Raw genomic sequence first — 24,385 nt, forward strand, 5'->3', positions numbered from 1 at the left:
AAAGGCACTTGGTGCAGTCATGGACACCAGTAAGACAGGATTCTCATCTCCCAGCAAGTGATGTTAAATGCAGTTTGTTAATGCTCTATCGCTCAGCTAATAGACGCTTTCTTTCCGACAGAGCCTTCTCTTTCAGCCTCTTGTAATGGGAGGGGAGAGGTGAAAATTTTAAAAAGCTGCTGGATCTGGATATTAGTGGAATTTCTCTCCAATGAACTGACAATGTACAGGTATGACAACATGGCCTGTAGCTCTTCTCGAAGAGAAGAGACTCTGCTGAGAAAATAAAATACAACAAAAATGCTGCAGGAGAGTCTTTCTAACATGCTCATTCCTCTGCCTTCTCTCACTCTGCATCTTTCCCTAGGAATGCCACCTCCATCTTTTTTCTGTGTCAACATTGAGCTTATCCTTCAGATGCTAACTCATTCAGCCTCCCTATTAGGCTCTCAAATGATTACAGGCCCCGAGGATTTTCTCCTTTAATAAATAAGTTCAAATCACAATCATAATTCATTTTCTCTGTATCCCTGAAACATCACACACACACACACACACACACACAAACACACACACACACACACACACAGTGTGCATTATCTCAATGAATTGTACCAGAAACTGGAAACCTACTGGTAATCCTTTTTTATGCCTTTTATTTCCCCAACACATTTACCAGTGCCAGAGTTAGATTAGGCTTCCTCTGAAGTATCTCTTGAGTTTGACTATTCCTATCCATCCCTCAGTGTACCTGCTTATAACAGCTATCTCCACTTGTTTGATCTGTGCCTCCCTTTAAAGTGTCTTGCCCAAATCTCCCATTCCAGTATATTATCCACAATGCAGTCTAAGTGGTCTTACTAAAATGCAAATCAGATCACGTCACTCCTCTGAATAAAATATTTCAGTGATTCCCCTCTTCTCATGACAAGGGTCTAGATTTCTGTACGTGGTTTATGATGTTCTACACAATCTGGCCTATGATTATCTCTAGTCCAGTTTCATCTCTAGCTATTTTCCCACCTTACGTTAGCCTCTAGACTTTTGTAAATTCTACAAGCTGTGCCTGAACTCTTCTACCTGCCCTTTGACTGGCTAACTTTTATATATTTATCCTGTCTCAGCTTAGATACTTCCTTTTTTTCCTGGAGCTTCCTAATGCTAGTATCAATATTCTTCCTGGGTGGTACCACAGCATCCTACAGTGATGAGGAGGAGGTGGCCTAGATCCTTCCTTTTCTGGGTAAAGGGTGGAAGCAGTGTGGATTGTTACCATGGTGTGTTCTAATATCCATGTGTCACTATGCCCTTGTTCTTTGTGTCTTCACATCTCCTCCTGTTGCCTTTTAAAGCACTTTCATAGTATGTGGTTTTGCCTAATAAAGCATTCTCATAGCAAAAAAATGTATATATGGTATTGTGCAAATAAATGCTCACTCCAAATTAGCAATATATTTATTGAAGTTTAATATTGTGTTTATGATACAGAAGTATTTGCTTTAATTATAAATAAAAATTTATTTTTTTATTGCTGTTTAAGAAGATTTGGATTATCCTTGTACTTTGAGGAGAAGTTTCTTATTTGAAGTATTTTGGAAATAGGTCTTTTAATGTGCAAAGATAGATATTAATCTCCCCTTCTAGCTCTCCAAGACTCAACAAAAGTCATTATACCCCCCAAAAAAGTGATGGTAGTATTTTATACTACCATCATTTTATAGGCATAGGGTTCTTAGCTGCAAATAATGGAACTAACTCTAATAAAGCAGAATGCAAATATTTTAAATATTAGGGAGGTAACAGAATCTCTGGGATGGCTAAAGGATGGAGCTTGGAGGCTACCCAGCCAGTAACAATTTTCTAGGCTCCACGGTGGAATGGAGACACTACAATTTCCCTGGGTGGGCAGAGATATTATGGAAGCTGATCCCCAGGTGCTACCACTAGGACTTCTACCACTGTCCCTAATGGGTGGAGCCCATCACATGCCTATGCCCTCACTGTAAGGAAATGAAGTATTGTTTTATATCTTGGGAAGCACTTGGATTAATTGTTATACAGTTTTGTTGAAGAAGACCCCTAGGGTAAGTAGCCATAACTACTAACTGAATTTAAAATTGTTAATGAGTTTCTCAAAAAATATTAAGGTTGTCAGCTGGCATAGTATATATCTTGCCTGTTTTCCAAGGACTTCTTTGGGCAGCACCATGTCTGTGCTGGCAAACAACTGAGACTTAATGAAAGAGTGTGGAGATATGAATGAATTAGTGCTGTATACTCTCTGAGTGCCAAATATATACCAATGGACAACAAGGTCAGGCAGAGAACAGACAGGCATAAGTGACAAGCAAAGATATGCAGAATTTCATTCTCAGCAAATCAAAAGTCCTCAACCTGGTTGGAAGAATATTGGTACTGAATGCTATCAATAAGGTGGCCAGAGAGGGTTAGAGGTGCACAATGTGCTTCCATAACATTCTATACTTCTCCAATCTCAGCACTAATCAAAAGTTGTTGAATAGTTTGTTTCCTGTAACTCTTACAGAGTTATAAGACCTGTGAAGACGGGGACAGGCACAATACCCATCTCTGTCTGGTTCATAGATAGTATGTTTATAGATATTTTTAAACATAAGTGAGTGAATGAATGAGGGTGAGAATGAAGGCACAGAGGCATTACAGGGAGGTGGGCCCCAGAGAACGGTGCCAAGGTCCAGTGGGGTGACTGGGATCAGCTCAGGCCTGATGCTGGCCACTCCCACCCGGGTCCTTTCTTTCTAATCTGTTCTCATTCTCCTTGGGAAGGATTGAGGTCTCTGGAAAACAGCCAAATAACTGTTATGGGAACAGCAAGCCAAAATAAAGCTCAAGCATCAGGAGGATCTGAGAGCTGAAAGCAACTTCTGTTCCCCCTCCCTCAGCTGAAGGGGTGGGAAAGGGCTCCCAAAGCCATAGCTCCTTTTAGGGGATTTAGAAGGCATAAAAAGGCCCCTGGCTGGGAACTTGCTTCTTCATTCTGCAGTTGGTGCCAGAACTCTGGATCCTGAACTGGAAGAAAATGTCTATCCAGTAAGTATTTCTGGGAGACTTTTTAAAAACACCTTAGTGGATTCATGATAAATGCGCTATTTCAAGAGCTCCTGAAGAGAAGGCATTGATTCACGACCTGTTTAGGAAATACCCTTAAAATTTGGTGGGGACATTTTTTCCTGCTTATGTATTAAAGCAACTCTCTAGAATTCAGGTCCAAATTATGGGGGATTTGTGTGACTTAGCCCAGGGTTTGGAAGCAGTCTTGAGTATGGGGATTTCAGACAGACTCGGGCTCCACTTCTTGCCCAGTCATTTCCTAGCATGTGACTTTGGACAAATTACCTAACTTTTTAAGTCTAGCTTTTCCCGTATATAGAAAGATGTCACAATAGCTTTTACTCCATTATGTTACTGTGAGATTTAAAAGAGCTAATACCATGCAAAGTTCTTTTTATGGTATGCAGGACATAGTAATTGCTGAGTAAAAGGTAATTATTATAATTGAGTCTGGTCAGAGATTCCACTTTTTTAAGTTATAAAATGAAACTGAACAGAGGAGGTAGAAAATAAACAAAAATAAAGAACCTGAATCTCCTGGTCTGACTATGATGAAAAAGTACTGTAGGTCTTGGGGACTGGTAGAAAAATGAGATCATGGGGAAAAATTATGGTATAATATGAGTGAATAATGAAAGATGAGGTACCCAACCCAAAAAGCTGTCATCTCCCAACCCCTAGGAAGGAGATAAATGAGTCTTTCCTTGAGGCAAGAAAATGAATGACGCAGTGAGCTGAGCATGTTGATAGGGTGAGAGAATACTGTGGGAAGGACCCTGTTTAGTAACAAATTTTAGGAAGTGAAGTGATGGCAGTAGGATTGATTGATTTGTCTTCCGAAGTAAGGAAAAACTGCAGAGGACAGGATTAAGTTCACTGTGACCACTGACATTAAAAGAGAGATCATTTCTCTTGACATTAGAGCAGTGATCTGGGACCCCCTTCCATACCTGAGTAGTCTTCCTCACCCCTAGCCTCATGTGCTCCTCCCTCCCCCGTCCCCCCTTCCCCGGCTCCCATGCCTCCGTCCCCTCGACCGACCGACCGGCTGAAACTAGACTGGCAGAAGAGAACGGGCTTTGAGCCAGCCCTAGAGTGCCTTGTCTCCTGCAGCTCTGCCTCTATCTCTGCAGACTTGGAGCGTCAACATGGGCTTCTTCCTTATTCTTCCACTGTTTCAGGGTCGAGCATCCTGCTGGTGGTTACAAGAAACTGTTTGAAACTGTGGAGGAACTGTCCTCGCCGCTCACGGCTCATGTAACAGGTTGGTCTCGCCCATCTTTAAACCATCCTCTTTTATGTCAAAGTCTCTCTTCTCTGGCTTCCTATTCCTTGGCATCTCTCAATGCAGACTCCCCCTGTGGGTCACAGGGAGAGAGATCAGGTGGTTTGGGCTTTTTATAGCAAGAACCCATTTTCTTTCATTTGCCTTTACTTTATTTCTCTAAGGTAGAAAAACGCTACCTAATTGGAATTCCGTAAGGATCAGGATTACACCTTTGTCATCTTCAAACTGTCAGTGCCTAGTTCAGTGCCTGGCACATAGTAAATGTCCTATAAATATCTGTTCCATAGGTGTCTGAATAAATGAAGGTCCAGTGACAAGCACCTGGGAATGTGAAAGGGTGGTGGGTTTCATGCCCATTTTATTAGAGATATGTTGGTTCTGCTGGGAGGCAGATGTAGATGCAAACCTAACTATCATTTCACTGTCTGTGAATCCTCTAAGTTACTTCAACATTCTGAGCCTCAATTCCCTTATCTACAAAAGCTAAGGATTTTGTGAAAATTAAGTGGAGTAATGTAAATAGAATGATTCATGCAATATCCAACACAAAGTGATCAATAGACAGTAATTATTACTATCAGTATCATTATTAGCTATAGGAAATAATCCATTTGCTTGAAAAAATTCACTGGTAAGAATCAAGGAAACACTGTCAAGCACTGCCCTTCTCAAAGGATAAATCTACCTGGGTTTTTAGGGACAAACCTAACTGTGAAAGCTGAGAGGCCTTAAGGACTCTCTTGGGTACCCCACATTTTGCAGATGAGGACACTGAGGTCCAGAGATGACATGTGAGCTGATCCTAAACCAGAAGTCAGGTCCCTGACATCCAACCCTGTGGACTTCCTGCTACAGCAGATTGACTTTCATCCTGGCAGTAGCTCACACTCACAGAGGGATATAGCTCTAGATTTTAAAGAGCCAGGATTCCTGTTTATTCTTTTTTTTTTTTTTTTTTTTTTTTTTTTTTTTTTTTTTTTGAGACGGAGTCTCGCTCTGTCGCCCAGGCTGGAGTGCCATGGCCGGATCTCAGCTCACTGCAAGCTCCGCCTCCCAGGTTCACGCCATTCTCCTGCCTCAGCCTCCGGAGTAGCTGGGACTACAGGCGCCCGCCACCTCGCCCTGCTAGTTTTTTGTATTTTTTAGTAGAGACGGGGTTTCACCGTGTTAGCCAGGATGTTCTCCATCTCCTGACCTCGTGATCCACCCGTCTCGGCCTCCCAAAGTGCTGGGATTACAGGCTTGAGCCACCGCGCCCGGCCCTGTTTATTCATTTAAAAGTTTTTTTTCTATAGACACATCTTTTTAAAATATATTTATTGCCGTTCTTAATCCATCCTTCTACTCCTCACTCTACTAAAATATATCAAGAAATTTGAAAATCTTCTTAAAAATGAGATGGCAAAAGGCAAATGGATTGGTGTTTGGGGAGATCTAGGTGGAGAGTCCCTGTCCTCTCAAGATGCTTCTCCCTCACTCCTTCCAACCCTTTAACCACACTCTGGGTCCTCGCCACATTTCCCACGGTGTGGTCTCCTAGTGAAGGAGAGTCAAGTCAGCAGACATTTTCTCAGTGCTGTCCAGCGCGAGGGCTGGGAATGAAAATCACTGCCAGCACTATGAGGAAGAAGCTGCCCAATCAGGCTGCGGATACACTCTGCCTTACCAAGGACAAGCCCAGCCCAAGGCAGGGATAAGAAGCAACGTTCTGTCTCCCCTCATCACAGGCAGGATCCCCCTGTGGCTCACCGGCAGTCTCCTTCGATGTGGGCCAGGACTCTTTGAAGTTGGATCTGAGCCATTTTACCACCTGTTTGATGGGCAAGCCCTCCTGCACAAGTTTGACTTCAAAGAAGGACACGTCACATACCACAGAAGGTAAAGCAGCACTCCGTGCCCCTCCTCCTCCCCTAAGTAGGGCCTAGCTCAGCTCCTCCTCCCATGTGAGTTTTAACCTCTGGACCCAGGAGGCAACCTATATACGCACTTTCTCAGAATGTACCTGGGCCAGTGTGTCTGCCTGGACACGAGGGAACACTATCATGGAATAAAGGAGAAGCTAAAGCCTAGGGCTTTGGGGTCAAACATGCATGGCTTTATACCCTGTATTCAACAGACATGACTTGCCTGGGGTAACCTTTGGCAAGATGTTGACCTCCAATTCTTGGTTTTATAATTAGTAAAATGGGAGAAATAATAGAATCTACCTCATACGTTCATTACAAGCATTAAATGAGAGCACAGTGTCTAGCACACACAAAGCACTTCATAATAATAGCTATTGTGATGCTTGTTATTATTATTAAACTATTGGCCATCTTGATTCCTTTTTCTTTTTATAAAATTGGAAAGGCCACTGGTAAGAGGGTGGGAGGCTGCCACGAAGTAGTGAAGGACAGAGCATGTCACAATGATACCAGAAAGAGAAGTTTTCTGAAAACAAGAGATTATTGAAGCCCTAAATCGTCATTCCAGGAAACCCCTGTTAACGAAGTATTAACAAATACTTTGTCTTCTGCTTTCACGTTCAAGCCTATTAGTGGCTTTGTTGATCACCACAGATTTCAGGCATTTTGACAAGACCTATAAAGAAACAGTGAAAGGGGACTTGAAGCAGGACAAGTTGTGTGATAATAGAAGAGAAACAGATGATGCCAAGCAGAAACGTAGCCAGGAGAGCTTAGTGTGGAGTTCAGATAAAGCTTCATATACCTTCGACAGACCAGGGCACTCTTTCTTCTTCATAAAAGTGTGACTGGGCGTGTTGGCTCACATCTGTAATCCCAGCACTTTGGGAGGCCGAGGCAGCTGGATCACTTCAGGTCAGGAGTTCAAGACCAGCCTGGCTAGCATGGTAAAACCCTGTCTCTACTACAAATACAGAAAAATTAGCCAGGCGTGACAGTGCATGCCTGTAGTCCCAGCTACCTGGGAGGCTGAGGCAAGAGAATAGCTTGAAACCAGGAGACAGAGGTTGCAGTGAGCAGAGATTGCGCCACGGCACTCCAGCCTGGGTGACAGAGTAAGACTCTGTCTCAAATAAATAAATAAAAGTACAAAATCAGATTGTAACTGGCTGTCCACATGAGAAATCCTGGACAAGGTATGCTATCTACTCTAAGACCTGTCTGGGCAAGAGATAGAATTCAAGAACACTTAATTTTTAAAACAAAATAAATGTTAAAATTGAAGAAAAACATAAAAGAGACAGAGAGAGATTGAGAAGAATATAATTCAGCACACCATGTGTGGAATTTCCCCAGTAAGTTTAGGTTGACAGGTTGTAGGTGACGGGGGTGGGGGTCCTATGTGAACTTCCCCCAGGGCTGCATGGTGTGATACAGAAAGTTCATGCTGTCCAGCTCTGACCAACTAGGATTCTAAACCAGCTTGGCTACATATGCCAACCACTTAACTCCTCTGAACCTCAATTTCCTCATATGTGAGGTTTAGAAGACAGAAATGTAAACTCGTGGGACATTGTGTCTGCCCTGCTTGGTCACCCCAAGAAAGTGAGCTAATAAAACCCTTTATTCTTCATGTTGTGCATTTATGATTGTGACTTGATGAAGACACATAGAATGGCCATTCGAAGCTCCACATGGGCTGTACGGATTGCTCCTGTCTATACCCTTCCTTATGTTTCAATGTCCTTCAGGTTCATCCGCACTGATGCTTACGTACGGGCAATGACTGAGAAAAGGATCGTCATAACAGAATTTGGCACCTGTGCTTTCCCAGATCCCTGCAAGAATATATTTTCCAGGTTACTGAACCCAAACTGAATGTTACTCAAGACATTTTACATTAGCCCTTTTTCTCTCATGGCTTGAAAATTACTGGACTGAAAAATTCATTTGCTTCTACAGGTTTTTTTCTTACTTTCGAGGAGTGGAGGTTACCGACAATGCCCTTGTTAATGTCTACCCAGTGGGGGAAGATTACTACGCTTGCACAGAGACCAACTTTATTACAAAGATTAATCCAGAGACCTTGGAGACAATTAAGCAGGTAGGACACAGTGCTAGGTGATGTTCAGGAATTTAGAATTTGTAACTTAAAATTAAATCAACATAAATTATTCATGCTGTGAATGTTTGATTCTGACTTGATGAGGACACACAGAATGACCATTCTAAGCTCCAAATGGACTGCACTGATTGCCTCTGTCTATGATGCTTTCCTGCAATTGGTGCAATTTGGTGAAAAGAACATGAGAGCCAGATTAAGTTTCAAATCCTAGCGTTGTCAACAATGACTAGCTATTTGACATAGGACAAACATCGTTTCTTCATCTATAAATTTTTAAACACTTACATGGATTGGAGAAAACCCATATAAAATGCCTAATATATTCATTCATTCATTCATGACATAAATATTTATTGAGTGCTTTCCATATTCAGAATTTATGCTAGATGCAAGGGATAGATCAATGAGTAGGATAACATGGTCCCTGTCTTTCATAGCTTTTATAAGCTAGCATGAACCTGGTAAATACTGGGTGCTCAAGAAATTATAGCTACTGATACTGAAAATCATGCTATTTATGGTTCTAGGCAAGTATGTTGCACTAATTTGCCCCTTCTTATAGATACTTCTTATGAGAAATAAAGCTGTATCTTGAATGAAATAGCATAGAACAAAATTTCAGCAATATTAGGAAGTGACAAATTTTACTGAGAACTTAGGGAATCTCAATGCAGCAGTCCTTAGATACACATTTTGAACCAATATTTATTAAGATACACCTACTTACAAGGCATTGCTCTTATCATCAGGTGATTCAATGTCTAGGTGGAGAAATGAAATATATAACTGTAATAGGACAAAGAATATGATGAGTCTTTTAAGAAGGAAAATCTTTTAAGAAAGCACAAATACTCAAGGAATAACTTCTGGAAATAGTTGGCAATGCAAGGTGGGACAGGTGAAAGAAGGTTTAAAGGGAAAGGTTTTGGGCTGGAAGTTGAACGAGAGGTATGACTTCAGGGAATTTAGGGGAAGGATATGCTAGACGGAGGGGGTAAGGTGATCAAAGGCATAGAGGTAGAAGGTGTTCGTGAAAACTGGAGAACAATGTCCTTTGACTAGACTTGCAGCATTTCTCAGTGGAGGTACTAGTATGACATTAGGCAGGGGGTGACTCATCATTATGGGGACATCCCCACACATGGGAGAGGTTTGGCATCCCTGACCTCATCCACTAAACACCAGTCATGTTTTCAATCATTGTACTAACCCAAAATGCTCCTGACATTTCCATATCTTCCCCTAGCAGGCAATAACACTCCCAGTGGAGAACTGGTTGCCTAGAGTAGTTAATGTCAGGGGAATAATGAGACACAGGGTAGGATGAAACTAAAAGCTTGAATAATTGGCTAAACATTTGGAATATGTTGTTTAGCTAATGGGAAGCTACTGAAAGTTTTTGCTCAAAGAAGTAGTATGAGTAGGGCTATACTTCAAGATGTTTATTTGGGGAGCCATGTGTGAGCTATATGGGAAGGTAAAAGAGATACAGTATAGCTGGGAGACCAAGAGGTGAAATTGAAGGCCAGAACCACAAACGCAGTACTGGTAAAAATAAGAAGAAAAAAAATAGTCTCAACATTGAGTCTCAATAGCACAAGTGGATCTATAATTCTCAACAGACTATTTACTGCGTCTTAACATATACTCCCCTTTCTTGTTTATACTGTGTATGTAACCATGCACAAGTGTGAGTGTAGCTCCTTTAGAGAAGAACAAAACCTGAGTTTATAAGTCATTCCTTTGACTTTAACAGGGAATCTATATTACAATTACATGGTATTTTAATTAGAAATATAGAAGCTATGGTATGGCTCCAGAGTAGACTTTATTAGGAAGGGGTCAGGTTCCATTGTTACTAGCAGTGTAAAATGTAATTTTAAAAATGTGAAATTTTTTATTGTTTATTCTTATTAACCAGTGCCTTTGCCTCCAGACTGATTCCCTTAAATACAATTTATTTAAGGCAGCAGTAGGAAATTTTAAAATGTAAATATGAAATTATTACTCCACCTAGGGAATCCATAACTTCCCAAATAAAGTCCAAGTGAAGGTCTTTGTGTCTGGCCCACTCTTATTTCCCCTCCTCTATGCATGCTCTTCATGGTAGCCAGGTTAAATGACTAGTAATTGCCAAACAGCACACATTATTTCACAAGTCTATGCATTTACAGTAGGCATTTACGTTAGGATTCCCACTCCCCGGAACACACTGTCATCCTGCTCCACTTGGCTAACTCTACTCACCTTTCAAACATTAGTTGGAGTCATGTTTCTCAGGAAAACTGCCTAATCCCTCGGTCTGGACTAGATGGTGCTTCTCTATGACGCCATTGCACACTCGCAGTGCTTTATGCCAGCTTATTGGTCTAATGCAGTGCTGCCAATAGAACTTTCTGCAATAATGGAAATGCTCTATAACTGTGCTATCCCGGTGTTATTAAGCACTTGAGATGTAGCTAATGTGACTGAGGAGCTGAATTTGAAGTTCTATCTAAAAATTAGTGGTCACTATATTAATAGAACAGCACAAGTCTAGAATGAAGTTCTTGAAAGCAAAGATCTTCTCTTTCCTGGGCCCTGGTACAGTACAGTACCTGGCACATAGTGAAAGCCCAGAGCATTTGATAAATGATTGATTGAATAAATGAGTATCTTGCTTATTATTTAAATAAGTGTGCTAAAATGTCCTATGCTTTAAAAAAATCCCCCAAATTAATTGGAAATAATTTATAAATATATATTCCATTAATTATTCATTCAATAAATCTTTACCAAGTAGGTCCCAGGTAGAAATCTAGTGCTGATTTATCTAGTTCTTTATCCTTAAACAAGACACTTGATCTCTCTGAGACCTCAATTTATCCTTCTGCAAACAGAGATTTGTGTTACATTTGCAGTTCTAAACTTCTTATGAGACATAAAATTGAATTAAATGCTGAATGTTTTGCCTGAAATGTTTATATTTAATTAAAAGAGATCCATGGTTCTCCTAAAGTCTATTTAAATTAAGACTTTCTATACTACATGAAGCTTGAAGTCCCTTTCAGTTCCAAACTCATATAGTACTGCGTGCAAGACACATAGTTGGTATTTACACAGTATCATACAAAATTGCCATTTTTTGAAATCAACAATTTTTGGATATTAGCAATTTTATACAATTAAATCTAATACAATAATAAGTGTATAAAAAAGTCTGAAGACTCAAACTTATGGCTTGAGGTCAATCTGCATATACTAAAAGTAACTAACCAGAGCCTTGTATAGTACACATCAGATAAAGAGATGTCACAGGTAACTCCAGATTCAGACACATGAGGGGCGGTGTGTTCTGCATGAAGGTGGGAACTCAAGGTGAAAGAGGGTAGAATCCAGAGAGATGAGAAGAAAGAGAAAGTGCACTTAGGGTGAGAGTTCAAGGGGTAGTGGTGACCTCAGACCTAGGGACAAAGGTATAATGTATCTTCCTTCTCTCAACGAGAGGACGTTCACTTTACTTCCGTAGGTTGATCTTTGCAACTACGTCTCCGTCAATGGAGCCACTGCTCACCCCCACATTGAAAATGATGGAACCGTTTACAATATTGGTAATTGCTTTGGAAAAAATTTTTCAATTGCCTACAACATTGTAAAGATCCCACCACTGCAAGCAGGTGAGTTTACCAATTTGTCCTCTTCTGAAAACAAGTATCTGTATTGTGAGAAGGTTACTGTGTTGTGAGAAAGATCAGAATATCAGAATAGCATTTTGTGCATACTTAAATTACTCTCAGATTTCAGAAATATTGCCCTCACCCCTCCCCTATAAGGGTCCTAATGCCCAAGGGCATCATATCAAAGGATGACAACTTGAAAATATAGAAAGCAAGTGTCCAAGTTCTCTTCTAGAATTTAAAAATGTAGTGTGTATATATACATATATATACATACATAATATATATATATGGATTTGATCATATACAATTTGGATTCAAACTTAGCAAACATTTATTGAGCACTTATCCATGTGCTAGGCAAAACTAAATTAAATAAGCATGTATGTGTGCATAATAGCATACATACACGTATGAGAGTGTACTATTTTGTGCTTACTTCCCAAAACTACAAACAAATCTGTTAACTCATATAAATACTATAGAAAAAAAAACTACAGCAAAAAGGAGTGTACCCAAGAATTCTCCATTCATTTTCCATTTATTGCCAGGTTCATTGTTCACCACCTTGATGATGGAATTATTTGAATGTATACGGATTTTTGTTTAGTATTATTTAGTACAGTTCTTAAAGTATAGTTCTCGGACCAAGACCATCACATAGGAAACCGTTAGAAATACAAATCTTGAGCCCTGTCCAGGGCAGACTGAATGAGAAATTGGGGGAGTAGAGCCTGTCAGTATTTTAAGAAGCTCTTTATGTGATTCTGATGCACACTAAAGTTTGAGGACATTCACTTACTAGTGAGTAAATTTTAATGTGTGTTAAGAATTACTGCACAGCGCTATTGACACAAACCCATCTAAACTATATCCTTTGGGCATCTTAAGATGTTGCAAAAGGCATTTTGCCCATTCTGAGGTTTTTTCCCTACTCCCCTGACTTAAAACCCACCTCCAGCTATTACAAGATGTGACTCCACTATACTCCGCTTGCCACACCCTATTTGAATGCACGTTTCCAAATCTGCTGCTATTTGGATTTTCCTGGGTGATTTTGAAGCGTCACATGAAATTTCACTAAGAAGTGCAAATGATGGAGAAAACGAAAATAACCTCTCTAAAACAATCAAAATGTGTTTCTTTGCCTGTATAAGCTGTTCTAAATGCTTTGTATTAAAAAAAAATAAGAGGCTGTTCCAAAGCCTTTTAAAACCACTTTATTTCAGACAAGGAAGATCCAATAAGCAAGTCAGAGATCGTTGTACAATTCCCCTGCAGTGACCGATTCAAGCCATCTTACGTTCATAGGTAACTTGAAGGCCTGCTATGAATCTTCAGGAAAACTCAAGTTTAAAGATTTGCTTTGCCTACCTTTGATATCAATCCTGATCACAATTTTTTTTTTCAGAAAACTAAATTTAAACATAATTAATTCATGTAGGCACTGTTGATTCTTGTAACTGAGCATACCGCATGTATACAAATTTGTTTGTGACTTAAGAATCAGCCCTTTCATTCACAAGCCCGTTTGTATTTCTGAACAGTTTTGGTCTGACTCCCAACTATATCGTTTTTGTGGAGACACCAGTCAAAATTAACCTGTTCAAGTTCCTTTCTTCATGGAGTCTTTGGGGAGCCAACTACATGGATTGCTTTGAGTCCAATGAAACCATGGGGGTAAGTCTTAGATATATTTGTTGAGCTTGTGATTCTGAAGAAGGTGTGTTTAATAATGTACACTTTTTTCCTTTTTAAATGCATCAAAATATTTTCCTCATTTTTCAAGGTTTGGCTTCATATTGCTGACAAAAAAAGGAAAAAGTACCTCAATAATAAATACAGGACTTCTCCTTTCAACCTCTTCCATCACATCAACACCTATGAAGACAATGGGTTTCTGATTGTGGATCTCTGCTGCTGGAAAGGGTAAGAAAGGATACTGGATAAATGCGACATCTCCCATTGTTCCTGGAAATTAGGGGCTTTTATGGGGATGCTGCTCTCAATCGGAATCACATCTAAAATAGCAAGAGGTATGCAAGAGTCAAAAATGTAATTGAGAAAGTAGCAGGGAGTTTAGGTAATCTGAACATCAAAACTATGGTTAATGATTGAAAACTAATTGGGTCCACGAACCCCACCTGAAAACAAAAGATTCCGTGACCTCAGAGGTGAACTTAAACTTGACAAAATCACTGGGGAAACTTGAGCCCCATCCTCTCTGAGAAGGGAGAAAAAGGCTTGCGTTTCTCAGACTAGCCAAGTCACTAAAAAGACAACAGCCCCTAAAGACACAAACAGAATGGTGACAGGAAAGCAGAACAGAAAATATCTCAAAGCTGCTGTTACTTAAACAAATCCATTAAGCCGGTTTCTTTATTTTCATCCAGTGTGGGCAGGAGGAAATGATCTAATACACCTGGCTCAATAGCAGTTTCTGGGTTGTAGAATAAAGAACAGGCAGGCACTTGTGCTTAAAAAGGCATGAATCATCTCTCTAAAATTATTTGTAATTGCCTGTGCTCATGTTTGACTTTTTATTTTTGCAGATTTGAGTTTGTTTATAATTACTTATATTTAGCCAATTTACGTGAGAACTGGGAAGAAGTGAAAAAAAATGCCAGAAAGGCTCCCCAACCTGAAGTTAGGAGATATGTACTTCCTTTGAATATTGACAAGGTAACCTGCTTCTCCACAGATTTCAGATTTAACCAGAATGTTTCATCTCTCTCAGGAATTGTCCTCCTGCCTCATGTTTATACATAAAGTCTTGAAATTTGAGAGCTAGAAGGAGCTTTAAAAATAATTAAACTTCCTTCATTTTACAAATGAAACTAAAGCTCCGAAGAGTAATGTGACTTAACAAAAGCAACTACAGCAGAGCCAGGATAAGAACCAGGTTTTTTGATTCTAAATGTGCTGTTCTTGTATCAACAAAATTGTCTTTAAAATACACTTCCTCGCTGAATAGTGCAGATCCACTGATTCCTATGATACTTTATCAATAATATAAATACTTTAAATAATTTTGAGATGAAGCATCAAAAAGTACCCTCGTAGGGAAATCAGTTCATTGTTTTGGTTTTCTATAAATCTTCTGAAAAATAATGCTAGAGGTTAAAAATCATTACTAACAATAGACAGTCATCTCTTTATTTCTACTTTTTTCTTCCCTGTATTTAGAGACTATCTTTTTAGAATAACCAGAGTAACATCTAGAATTTGCAGTGTGATGGAAATACCAGTAAAAATCAATAAAATATAATTCTAACATATAGATATGTGAACATATGCTTTCTTTTATATCTATTTGCTCCCTGGTTGCACAAAAGGGGTTATTGAAACAGCTACATGGAATGTAAAACTTTGTACCAAAGGCTTAGGTATGGTGTCGTAGAAAATAAACTCAATTTAGAACCAAACACCACTGCTCTTAAGCAAGTTTGTAAGCTCTGTGAAGAATGAGAAAGAGGGAGGAGATTGAGGTTGAGTTACAGACAGGCAAAAGGGCTTCTATAAAGGCAAGAAGGAGTTAAAAATGCAAGATTTCATCTATAAATATGAAGTAGTTGCTGAGGTTGGTTTATTTAGGGGTGTAGGGAAGATGGGTATTGGGCAGAGAGACTGGAAAGATAGGTTGGAGCAATATTGCAATGGGCTACATAAGCCTTTGAGTGTTATATAAATAAAGGGAGCCATTTAAATATTTTAAGTGTGTATTTTAAGTGTATTTTAGGACATGATTAGATCTGTGATTCAGAAAGTTTACTCTGGCAGCATCATGGACGACAGACTGGAAAGTGAGGAGTCTAGAGTAGAGGCTAGAAGCCCTATTACAGGATTAATGCAATGAGGCAAATAAAAGGGAATAAGTATCTGAGTTAAGAAAATGGTGACTGAAAGATGAAGATGCAAAGCTGAGAAATATTTAGGCAGCAAAATCAACAGCAGTTGGTGTCTAATTACATGTGAGGGGTAAGAGAGAGGAAGGAGTTCAGGATGCCTTCAAGATTTCCACCCTGAGCAGTTGAGTGAATGATGGTATAATTCATTGAACTGAAAACACAGAAGTAAGAGGAGCCAGGCCAGGCACGGTGGCTCACGCCTGTAATCCCAGCAGTTCAGGAGGCTGAGGCGGGTGGATCACCTGAGGTTGGGAGTACAAGACCAGTCTTATCAACATGGAGAAACCTCGTCTTTACTAAAAGTACAAAATTAGCTGGTCATGGTGGTGCATGCCTGTAATCCCAGCTACTCAGGAGGCTGAGGCAAGAGAATCACTTGAACCCAGGAGGCAGAGGTTGAGGTGAGCTGATATCATGCCATTGCACTCCAGCCTGGGCAACAAAAGCGAAACTCCATCTCAAATAAATAAATAGAAGTAAGAGGAGCTAGCTTGTAGAAAAAAGAGTACATTTTACTTTACAGATGTTAATTTGAAAGTACCCACTAGCCTTAGCAAAGCATTCCATAGGCAGCTGCTATACATGGGTCTGGAGCTCCAAAGAAAGGTCATGGAGAGAGATCAATCTAGGTACCTTAAGGATTTTTGCTTTTCCCTTAGGAAGCATATCACTGACATGTAGTTGAGTGTCCCCAAAATACTCGCCAAATGGATGAGTCAGTTTTTCAGTAAACTCTTATTTTGTTAGTAATGGTAAAAATCACAATCTTCTTTAAATTAAGGGAATAAAAAAGGATCACTTAACTTAAATATTAACATTTCAAAATAAAGAAAAAGGAAGGATTTTTCTAACTGTATGGTTATCATTGCCCGAAGAAATATTACCCAATTACAGAATAGGGAACTGTAATAATGATAACAAATGTCTAACATCATTTAATCTGTCTCCTCTTTCTTCTAATAGTTATTGAGTAGCCACTACAACAGGCATCACACTCTTTGTTTCAGTGGATACATAAAAGAATACACTTCTGGTTCTCATGGAGCCCATTACCTAGTGTATCACAGAGAAAGAAGGCGAATCGGGAATAGCCATGCATGTCAGCACAGGGGTAGTACTCTCAGGAGGGATAAATTGATGTATTAATAGCTAGTCAGATGATAGTGCAGGGGAGATTCATGGAACATAGTTATTTGCAATGGGCAGTAATATGGCAGGTGGAGATGGGATTGAGGCAAAACAACTGAAGACAGAAAGAACGGTTTGAGGACAGACAGAGAAGTGGAGAGGGAGATACACAGAGAGAATTGGCTATTATAATTGGTGGGAACATAGGCAAAAGTAGTAGAGTAAATGGGATAAAAAGTTATAAAAGTACATTGTAATCTTAGAAGGCTTTAAGGCCAGGCTAAGAAATCTGCACTTTATTTAACTGGTAATGGGGAGACAGTGAAGGTTTTTAAACAAAAGTAAAGCCTATAATTATTGGTATTGAAATGATAATAAAATATATAAAAATAGAGAGATGAGACTGCTAGTGGGGAGAAAATCATACTTTAGAATAGGTTTTTGAAAAGAAACATTTAAAATTTGCTTATTTAAAAAATAAGGAATTTGAAAGCCAGAGAATACTGAGAGAGAAGATAGCCAAGCATAGTAGCTCCAGAAAATACCCACGTGTAGAAAATGGTAGAAACAAGAGAAGCCAGAAAAAGAAACAAGAGCCACCAGAAGGCCCTAGTTCCCACTAAGAGAGAGTAATGTCACAAAGATGAGGGCAGGTGAGGGTTATACGGTGCTCACTGCTACAGACAAGTTGAAAAGGCTGAAGACTAAGAATGAAGCATTAGGTTTGGTGATCTCTAAGGGAATAGAGTGAGAGAGACAGAAGTCAGGTTTCAGGGCTCTTAAGGTAAACAGTTGAGTATCTGGAAGCAGTTACTGAATGTACATTTTTTAAAGTTTGGCAATGAAGAGAGAAATAGAAAGGTCTTATGTCCCAGCTACTTGGAAGGCTGAGGCAGGAGGATTGCTTGAGTCCAGGAGTTTAAAGTTACAGTGAGCTGCATGCCATTGCAGTCCAGCCTGGGGAACAGAACAAGACCCTGTCTCAACAAACAAACAAACAAAACAGAACAAGACCCCGTCTCATGAAACAAACAAACAAACAGGAAATCTAATTTAACAAGAAAAATAAGCAAAATAGAGCAAAGTAAACAAATTCAACTTGAAACCACATAAATAATATATTAGAGACATAGACATTTGTACTTATTGTATGCATGTACATAAATATGCATACATGTGCACACCCCTCACTTCTTCCCAGCATCATCACTAAGTACCTCGAGTCCCTTATTTCACAAAATCTTGCAGAATCTTCTCCTCTATTGGCTCCCACCTCCTATCCTTTCCCTATTCTGAAAATCTTCCACTATTTACTTTTAATTCTTAGTCCACCACCAGAAAAATCTCCTGTCTTCTCTTCTTAGAATGTTCCCTTCACCTTCTTTTTTTAACCAAAATCTGGCTCTCTCCCCTAAGGACACCAGTCTCCCCAACAGTAATTTCCAGTGGAAGCAGTTTCTCCTCTGCACAGGGTACAGCCCTTTTACCACTTAGCCTGGAGTTGGGGTAGGTGTCCTTCCTCTTTGCTGCTTTCAGATCATTGTTCCCTCTATTCACGCTTAAAATTCCCCAAGTTTTCATCTCATTTTATCTAATCATATAGCCAAGTGATGTGTGTGTGTGTGTGTGTGTGTGTGTGTGTGTGTGTATCCTTCATACCCTCGACCTTGCCAGTACTTAAGACTATACTCCTTCCATAATCTCAGTTTCAAGCATGACACACTCTGACCTTTTATCTTTCAACATCACTTGCCCTACTGCAATTTCCACCAGGAACTTCCAATCCATTGAACACAGTACTTTCTCATTCTCTCTCACTCCGTTGAGGATTTACCTTCTCTCCTCACTCAATTTAAGCTTTACGGTCAACAATTACATCACTTTCTCATGTAGACCTTCGTTTCCCTTGCCTTTTTCTTACTTTATCAAAGTCACTTGTCAAAACCACAACTCTAGTTAAAGTCAACTCTCCACCCCCTCCATACTTATACCTCTGAGGCCCAAGTAAGTTCAGTCAAGGCACAATCATGTTAATTGGTCCAATTTTAGATGCATGACCACAAATCTTTCTGCTACATTTCCCTGCTTCACTTACTCTCTCACTTTGCTAGTTAAATATTCCACACCTTCTTTCTTTAAACTTTTACCATCTCCCACTTCCCGCCTCCACACTCAGATGCAGCTGATGACTATGTTTCCTTTTTCTCTGAAACAAATGAAAGAAATCAGAAAGGAACCATAGACTTGCCACCACGTCTAGCCACCCACCAGCAGCTGTACTCATACACTGAGTTATCCATCTTCCTATCCAGAATTGATCTCTTTCATCCTCCTTCACCCTCTCAGGGAGATCACTCTCCCAATTCTCCCCATCTTTCCTAGATTACCACTCTCCTACCCTTTTCAATGGATCAGTTTTATCAGGCTCTTAAAAAATCCTTCTCTTGACATTTTTGCCCCAACCAGCTACCTTCTCATTCCTCATCTTGTTGGAAGGCCTTGGTTCTCCTATCTTCCATTTCTACACTCACTTGTTGTTAAATATTCATGCCTTATGCATTTACATTTTTAGCTTTTTCTTAAACTCAAGGTTCGTACCTGCTAGTGCCAGCTCCACATCTGCATTTGGATGTCCAATAGACATCTCAAGTCTAATAAGACAAGACCTGAACTTCTCATCTTCCCCCACCAAAAATTTACTCTACCTGTAGTTCCCATCTTTGTTGTGACATCAATCTTGCTTTGTTCAGGTCAAACACCTTGGTGTCATGCTTGATGCCTCTCTTACTTTCATCCTCTTCCTCGTCCCATATCTTATTTAATAGGAAATCTTCTTGACTGTGTCCTCCCCTTCTTCCACTTCTCACTAACTGCAATGCTACTGGCCTAGTATGAACCATTGTTTTCTTTCAACTAGATTACTACAAGACAAACTGGTTTTCCTGATTCCACTCTTGGATCCTCCCTACTAACAAGTCTACCCTAAAAATAAATCATAGCATCTCACTCCTGTGCTGGAAACCCTCCAATGGCTTCCCATCACTCACTCACAGAGAAAGATCAAGTCCTCATAATGACCTACAAGGCTTTGTATAGCCTGGATCATGACCTCTACACCTTCCTTTCTTATTCTCTCCCCTTGCCCAGTCGATAGGATCCACACTGGACTCTCTGATGCTCCTCAAACAAACTCAGCATCCTCCTCCCTCAGGCCTTCACACAATTTGTTCTCTCAGCTTGAATGCTCTTCCCCAGATATGTGCATTGCTAAATTTCTCATCTTCTAAGAGTCTTGTCTCCACTGCCACCTGTTCAGAGACCTACCCTAACCATCTATTCAAATTTTAACCCATTTACCCTTCACATTTCTGATCTTCTTTCCTCTATTCTATTTTTTCTCACCACATTTGTGGTATGTTATAAAATTTATTAATTACATTTATTGTATATCTCCTTGAACTAGAATGTAGGCTTCAAGAGGACAGGGACTTCACTCTCCAAAATATCCTGAATGCCAAGAATAGAGTCTAGAACAAAATATCTAGTCAAGTATTTGATGAGATTATTAAAAAGTAGATATGTGCTTAGAAAAATCTCATAGTGTCCATTGTTTTTATAAAACAATCAGAAAAATCATGTGTGTGTGACAAGAGATCCTAGTAAACATATGGTCCAGTGGGTTTTTTTTTTTCTTTTTGTCAACATAACTGTAAGGATTTTTTTTTTCAAGCAAAATCAAAACATATTCTAACTGTGAAAGAGATATACATTCTTTCATCACTCAGGCAGTTGAAGTCTTTGTTGTTCTGCAGAAAAACATTAACTATTATTATTATTGGTTTTGAGATTTTTGTTTGGTTTTTGTTTTTTTGTTTTGCAGAGGCCTTTCTTGGGAGCCCTAAATTTTCTTCAAGGATGGTCTCATTTTACAGAAGAGAAATTGATGGCCTAAGAGGTTATGTGACTTTCCCAGTGATACATAGCCAGTGACTGACACAGGCACAGATAGCTTTCCCAGTCACATCCCAGGGTCCCTCATCTATAGCTTCCTGCAGTTCCTCCCTGCACGTTGACCTAAAAAAGAACTCAGGAGCCAAGGCTTAGGAAGTCTGCGTTTCTGGCTGTTTGAATTCTTTCCTGCTCACTGAGGTTTCTGTTATCTTCTCTCCTAGGCTGACACTGGCAAGAATTTAATCACGCTCCCCAATACAACTGCCACTGCAATTCTGTGCAGTGACGAGACAATCTGGCTGGAGCCTGAGGTTCTCTTTTCAGGGCCTCGCCAAGGTGAGATGATCTAGAGGAAACCTCACACGGGAGTGAGCAAATGTTTCCTTCAAAGAGATTAAGAGTTTTCCTATGCATGTGCTCTATTTCGTAGCGTTTGAGTTTCCTCAGATCAATTACCAGAAGTATTGTGGGAAACCTTACACATACGCGTATGGACTTGGCTTGAATCACTTTGTTCCAGATAGGGTAATTAATCCTTCTTACTAATATTTGAACAGTGCTTTGAGTATATGCTAGTCAGGTAGAGCATATTGACTGATTGCTTGATTGATTTTTTTTCTTTCTCACAAACAGCTCTGTAAGCTGAATGTCAAAACTAAAGAAACTTGGGTTTGGCAAGAGCCTGATTCATACCCATCAGAACCCATCTTTGTTTCTCACCCAGATGCCTTGGAAGAAGATGATGGTAATGAAAGCAATTGTTGTGTCTGAATATTCTTCTTACTGCAGTTCTGTATGTTAGTTCATTAGGAAAGGAGTAAGGTTGATTATTCCGTAATACTAAAAAATGATCCTAGGCCGGGCCCGGTGGCTCACGCCTGTGATCCCAGCACTTTGGGAGGCCAAGACGAGCGGATCACGAGGTCAGGAGATCGAGACCATCCTGACTAACACAGTGAAACCCCGTCTCTACTAAAAATACAAAAATTGGCCGGGCGCAGTGGCAGGTGCCTGTAGTCCCAGGTACACAGGAGGCTGAGGCAGGAGAATGGCGTGAACCCGGGAGGCGGAGCCTGAAGTGAGTGGAGATAGTGCCAATGCACTCCAGCCTGGGCGACAAAGTGAGACTCCCTCTCAAAAAAAAAAAAAAAAAAAAAAAGATCCTTAATACTATAAATAGAACAGTACCGAATAATTAAACTTATTTGAAAAGAATTTTCATCTTTTGATCAGGTCTTGTTGATTACCAGAAGAAAAAAATGTCGAAGCACCATTTGGTGTCAGGATGGAGCATCACTGTCTGCTCTAGATGAGGGAGAGAAGGAAGAAAAAATGGCAACATGAATTCTAGCTTTTTGCCTTTCCTGATGAAGACATATTTCTAAAAAATAGTAATTCTAAGAAGAGAAGCTATAATTCTAAGTATTATAGCAGATACAAGAGAATGAGAAGGAAGCTCTGTAAATCATTTTCATCCATTCTTTCAGTAAGCTAGGGCTTGAAAAAGACCCAGAGCCACACCAGCAACTCAAATACAGTAACTCAAATTGCAAATCATCAGTGTTAGTTAACTGCTTCTCGGCTGGGACAGGGAGATAGATTACAGTCTATGGGATTAAAATATGGAAAACTATTTATCTTATTTAGATAAGATGCAAACTCATTTCACACTAAATGACTTTATATATCCAGTCAAAACTATAAAAAATTTATTCTCATTTTGTTTGAAGGAAGTCAGCTTCCAGATCAATCTTAGAAACCATACATATGATATATCTTACTACTTTCAAAGTCTTTTAATACACACTTTTCATTTGATCATCACAGTTTTTACAGTATGTACAGCAGGTGCTATATTTTTATGTTACAGGTAAGAACAGATCCATTTATTCAGTAAGTATTTAATGAGTACCTACTATGCTGTAGTCATTGTCATAGAATATTGAGATATAGCAGTGAGCAAGACAGACATGACACTCCCTTCTTAGAGCTTACAGTGTAGGTAGGGTACATAAAGAGTTTAAAAGACCTCTTTAGGTGGTCTCATGCCAGGTGGTACAAGAGTCAGAAAAAGAACTCAGGTCATATGGCTTTCTGTATTTGTCAATGTAATACCTCCTATATTATTTCAGTGACATTTAATCTATAGCTTGGGCTTTTAAAAACTCAATATTGCCTTATTTACTTCTGATAAACAGGTGTAGTTCTGAGTGTGGTGGTGAGCCCAGGAGCAGGACAAAAGCCTGCTTATCTCCTGATTCTGAATGCCAAGGACTTAAGTGAAGTTGCCCGGGCTGAAGTGGAGATTAACATCCCTGTCACCTTTCATGGACTGTTCAAAAAATCTTGAACATACTCTAGCAAGATATGGTTTTGGTAGCAAAACCAAGAAAATCAGCTTCAGGTCTGCAATCAAATTCTGTTCTATTTTAGCCTGCTATATGTCATGGTTTTAACTAGCAGATGCACACAATTTTGCAATGTTTTACAGAAAGCAGAGTTGAGCAAGCAATTCCTTTATCAAAAAAAAAAAAAGCACATATTTAGATAATCATACTTCCTCTGTGAGACAGGCCATAACTGAAAAACTCTTAAATATTTAGTAATGAAATAGGAAATGAATGTGGACTTACTAAATGGCTTTTAATTCCTATTATAAGAGCATATTTTAGGTACCTATCTGCTCCAATTATATTTTTAACATTTAAAAACCAAAGTCCTCTACACTTGATTTATATTGTATGTGACTTTGCTGAGTCAAGGAAGTATCATGCAATAAGGCTTAATTACTAAATGTCAAACCAAACTTTTTCTCAAACCAAGGACTATCATCTAAGAGTAATTGCGGTAATTATTTTGCATATATGTAACTACTCAAAGATTATGAAGCTTATGAATGTTAACCTTTCCACTTATTACAAGCAAGTACTATCATTTCTGATTTTATAATAAGAAAATCTATGTTTAATCAACTGAGGCCTCTCAACTAAATAATATCTCAGAGATTAAGTTACATATTAAAAGCTATGTAACATAAAAGCAAGTACATATAGTAGTGACTATATTAAAAAAAAGAGCATAAAATACTTACAAATGTAATATTTACTTAAAATCAGATTATGGGATAATGTTGGGGGATTATACTTTATTGCATCTTTTTTGTTTAATTATATTTAAGCATTGTGCAATCATTCGGGAAAAATATTAAATTATTAACATGCAAGTATTAATACATTTTAAGCCTTTTGTTTTTAAATTTCTTTTGTTCTAGAGATTATTTAAAAATAAATATTGACAAAAATAATGTTCTATATCTGAATTCTAGTATCTGT

At 39.2% G+C, this 24,385-nt stretch overlaps 1 protein-coding gene across 3 annotated transcripts; it reads left to right on the top strand.

Moving 5' to 3' along the window:
- Window positions 1–135: 135 nt before the first annotated feature.
- On the top strand, window positions 136–24,385 carry LOC105498352 (retinoid isomerohydrolase RPE65). Of its 3 annotated transcripts, none has more exons than XM_011770410.2 (14): window positions 136–230; window positions 4,272–4,354; window positions 6,106–6,256; window positions 8,037–8,144; window positions 8,248–8,389; window positions 11,919–12,066; window positions 13,296–13,377; window positions 13,614–13,746; window positions 13,856–13,995; window positions 14,619–14,748; window positions 21,275–21,389; window positions 21,484–21,578; window positions 21,687–21,798; window positions 23,252–24,385. In XM_011770410.2, the coding sequence occupies exons 1-14, from the start codon at window positions 223–225 to the stop codon at window positions 23,401–23,403; spliced, it is 1,599 nt and encodes a 532-aa protein (XP_011768712.2). In that variant the 5' UTR covers window positions 136–222; the 3' UTR covers window positions 23,404–24,385. The 3 variants fall into 3 exon arrangements, with proteins under 3 accessions (XP_011768712.2, XP_070947496.1, XP_011768711.2); XM_011770409.2 differs by lacking the exon at window positions 136–230 and adding an exon at window positions 2,867–3,069 and having other exon boundaries at window positions 23,252–24,377; XM_071091395.1 differs by lacking the exons at window positions 136–230; window positions 8,037–8,144 and adding an exon at window positions 2,865–3,069.

Source organism: Macaca nemestrina, chromosome 1, assembly GCF_043159975.1.
Source record: "Macaca nemestrina isolate mMacNem1 chromosome 1, mMacNem.hap1, whole genome shotgun sequence".
Lineage (NCBI taxonomy): Eukaryota > Metazoa > Chordata > Mammalia > Primates > Cercopithecidae > Macaca > Macaca nemestrina.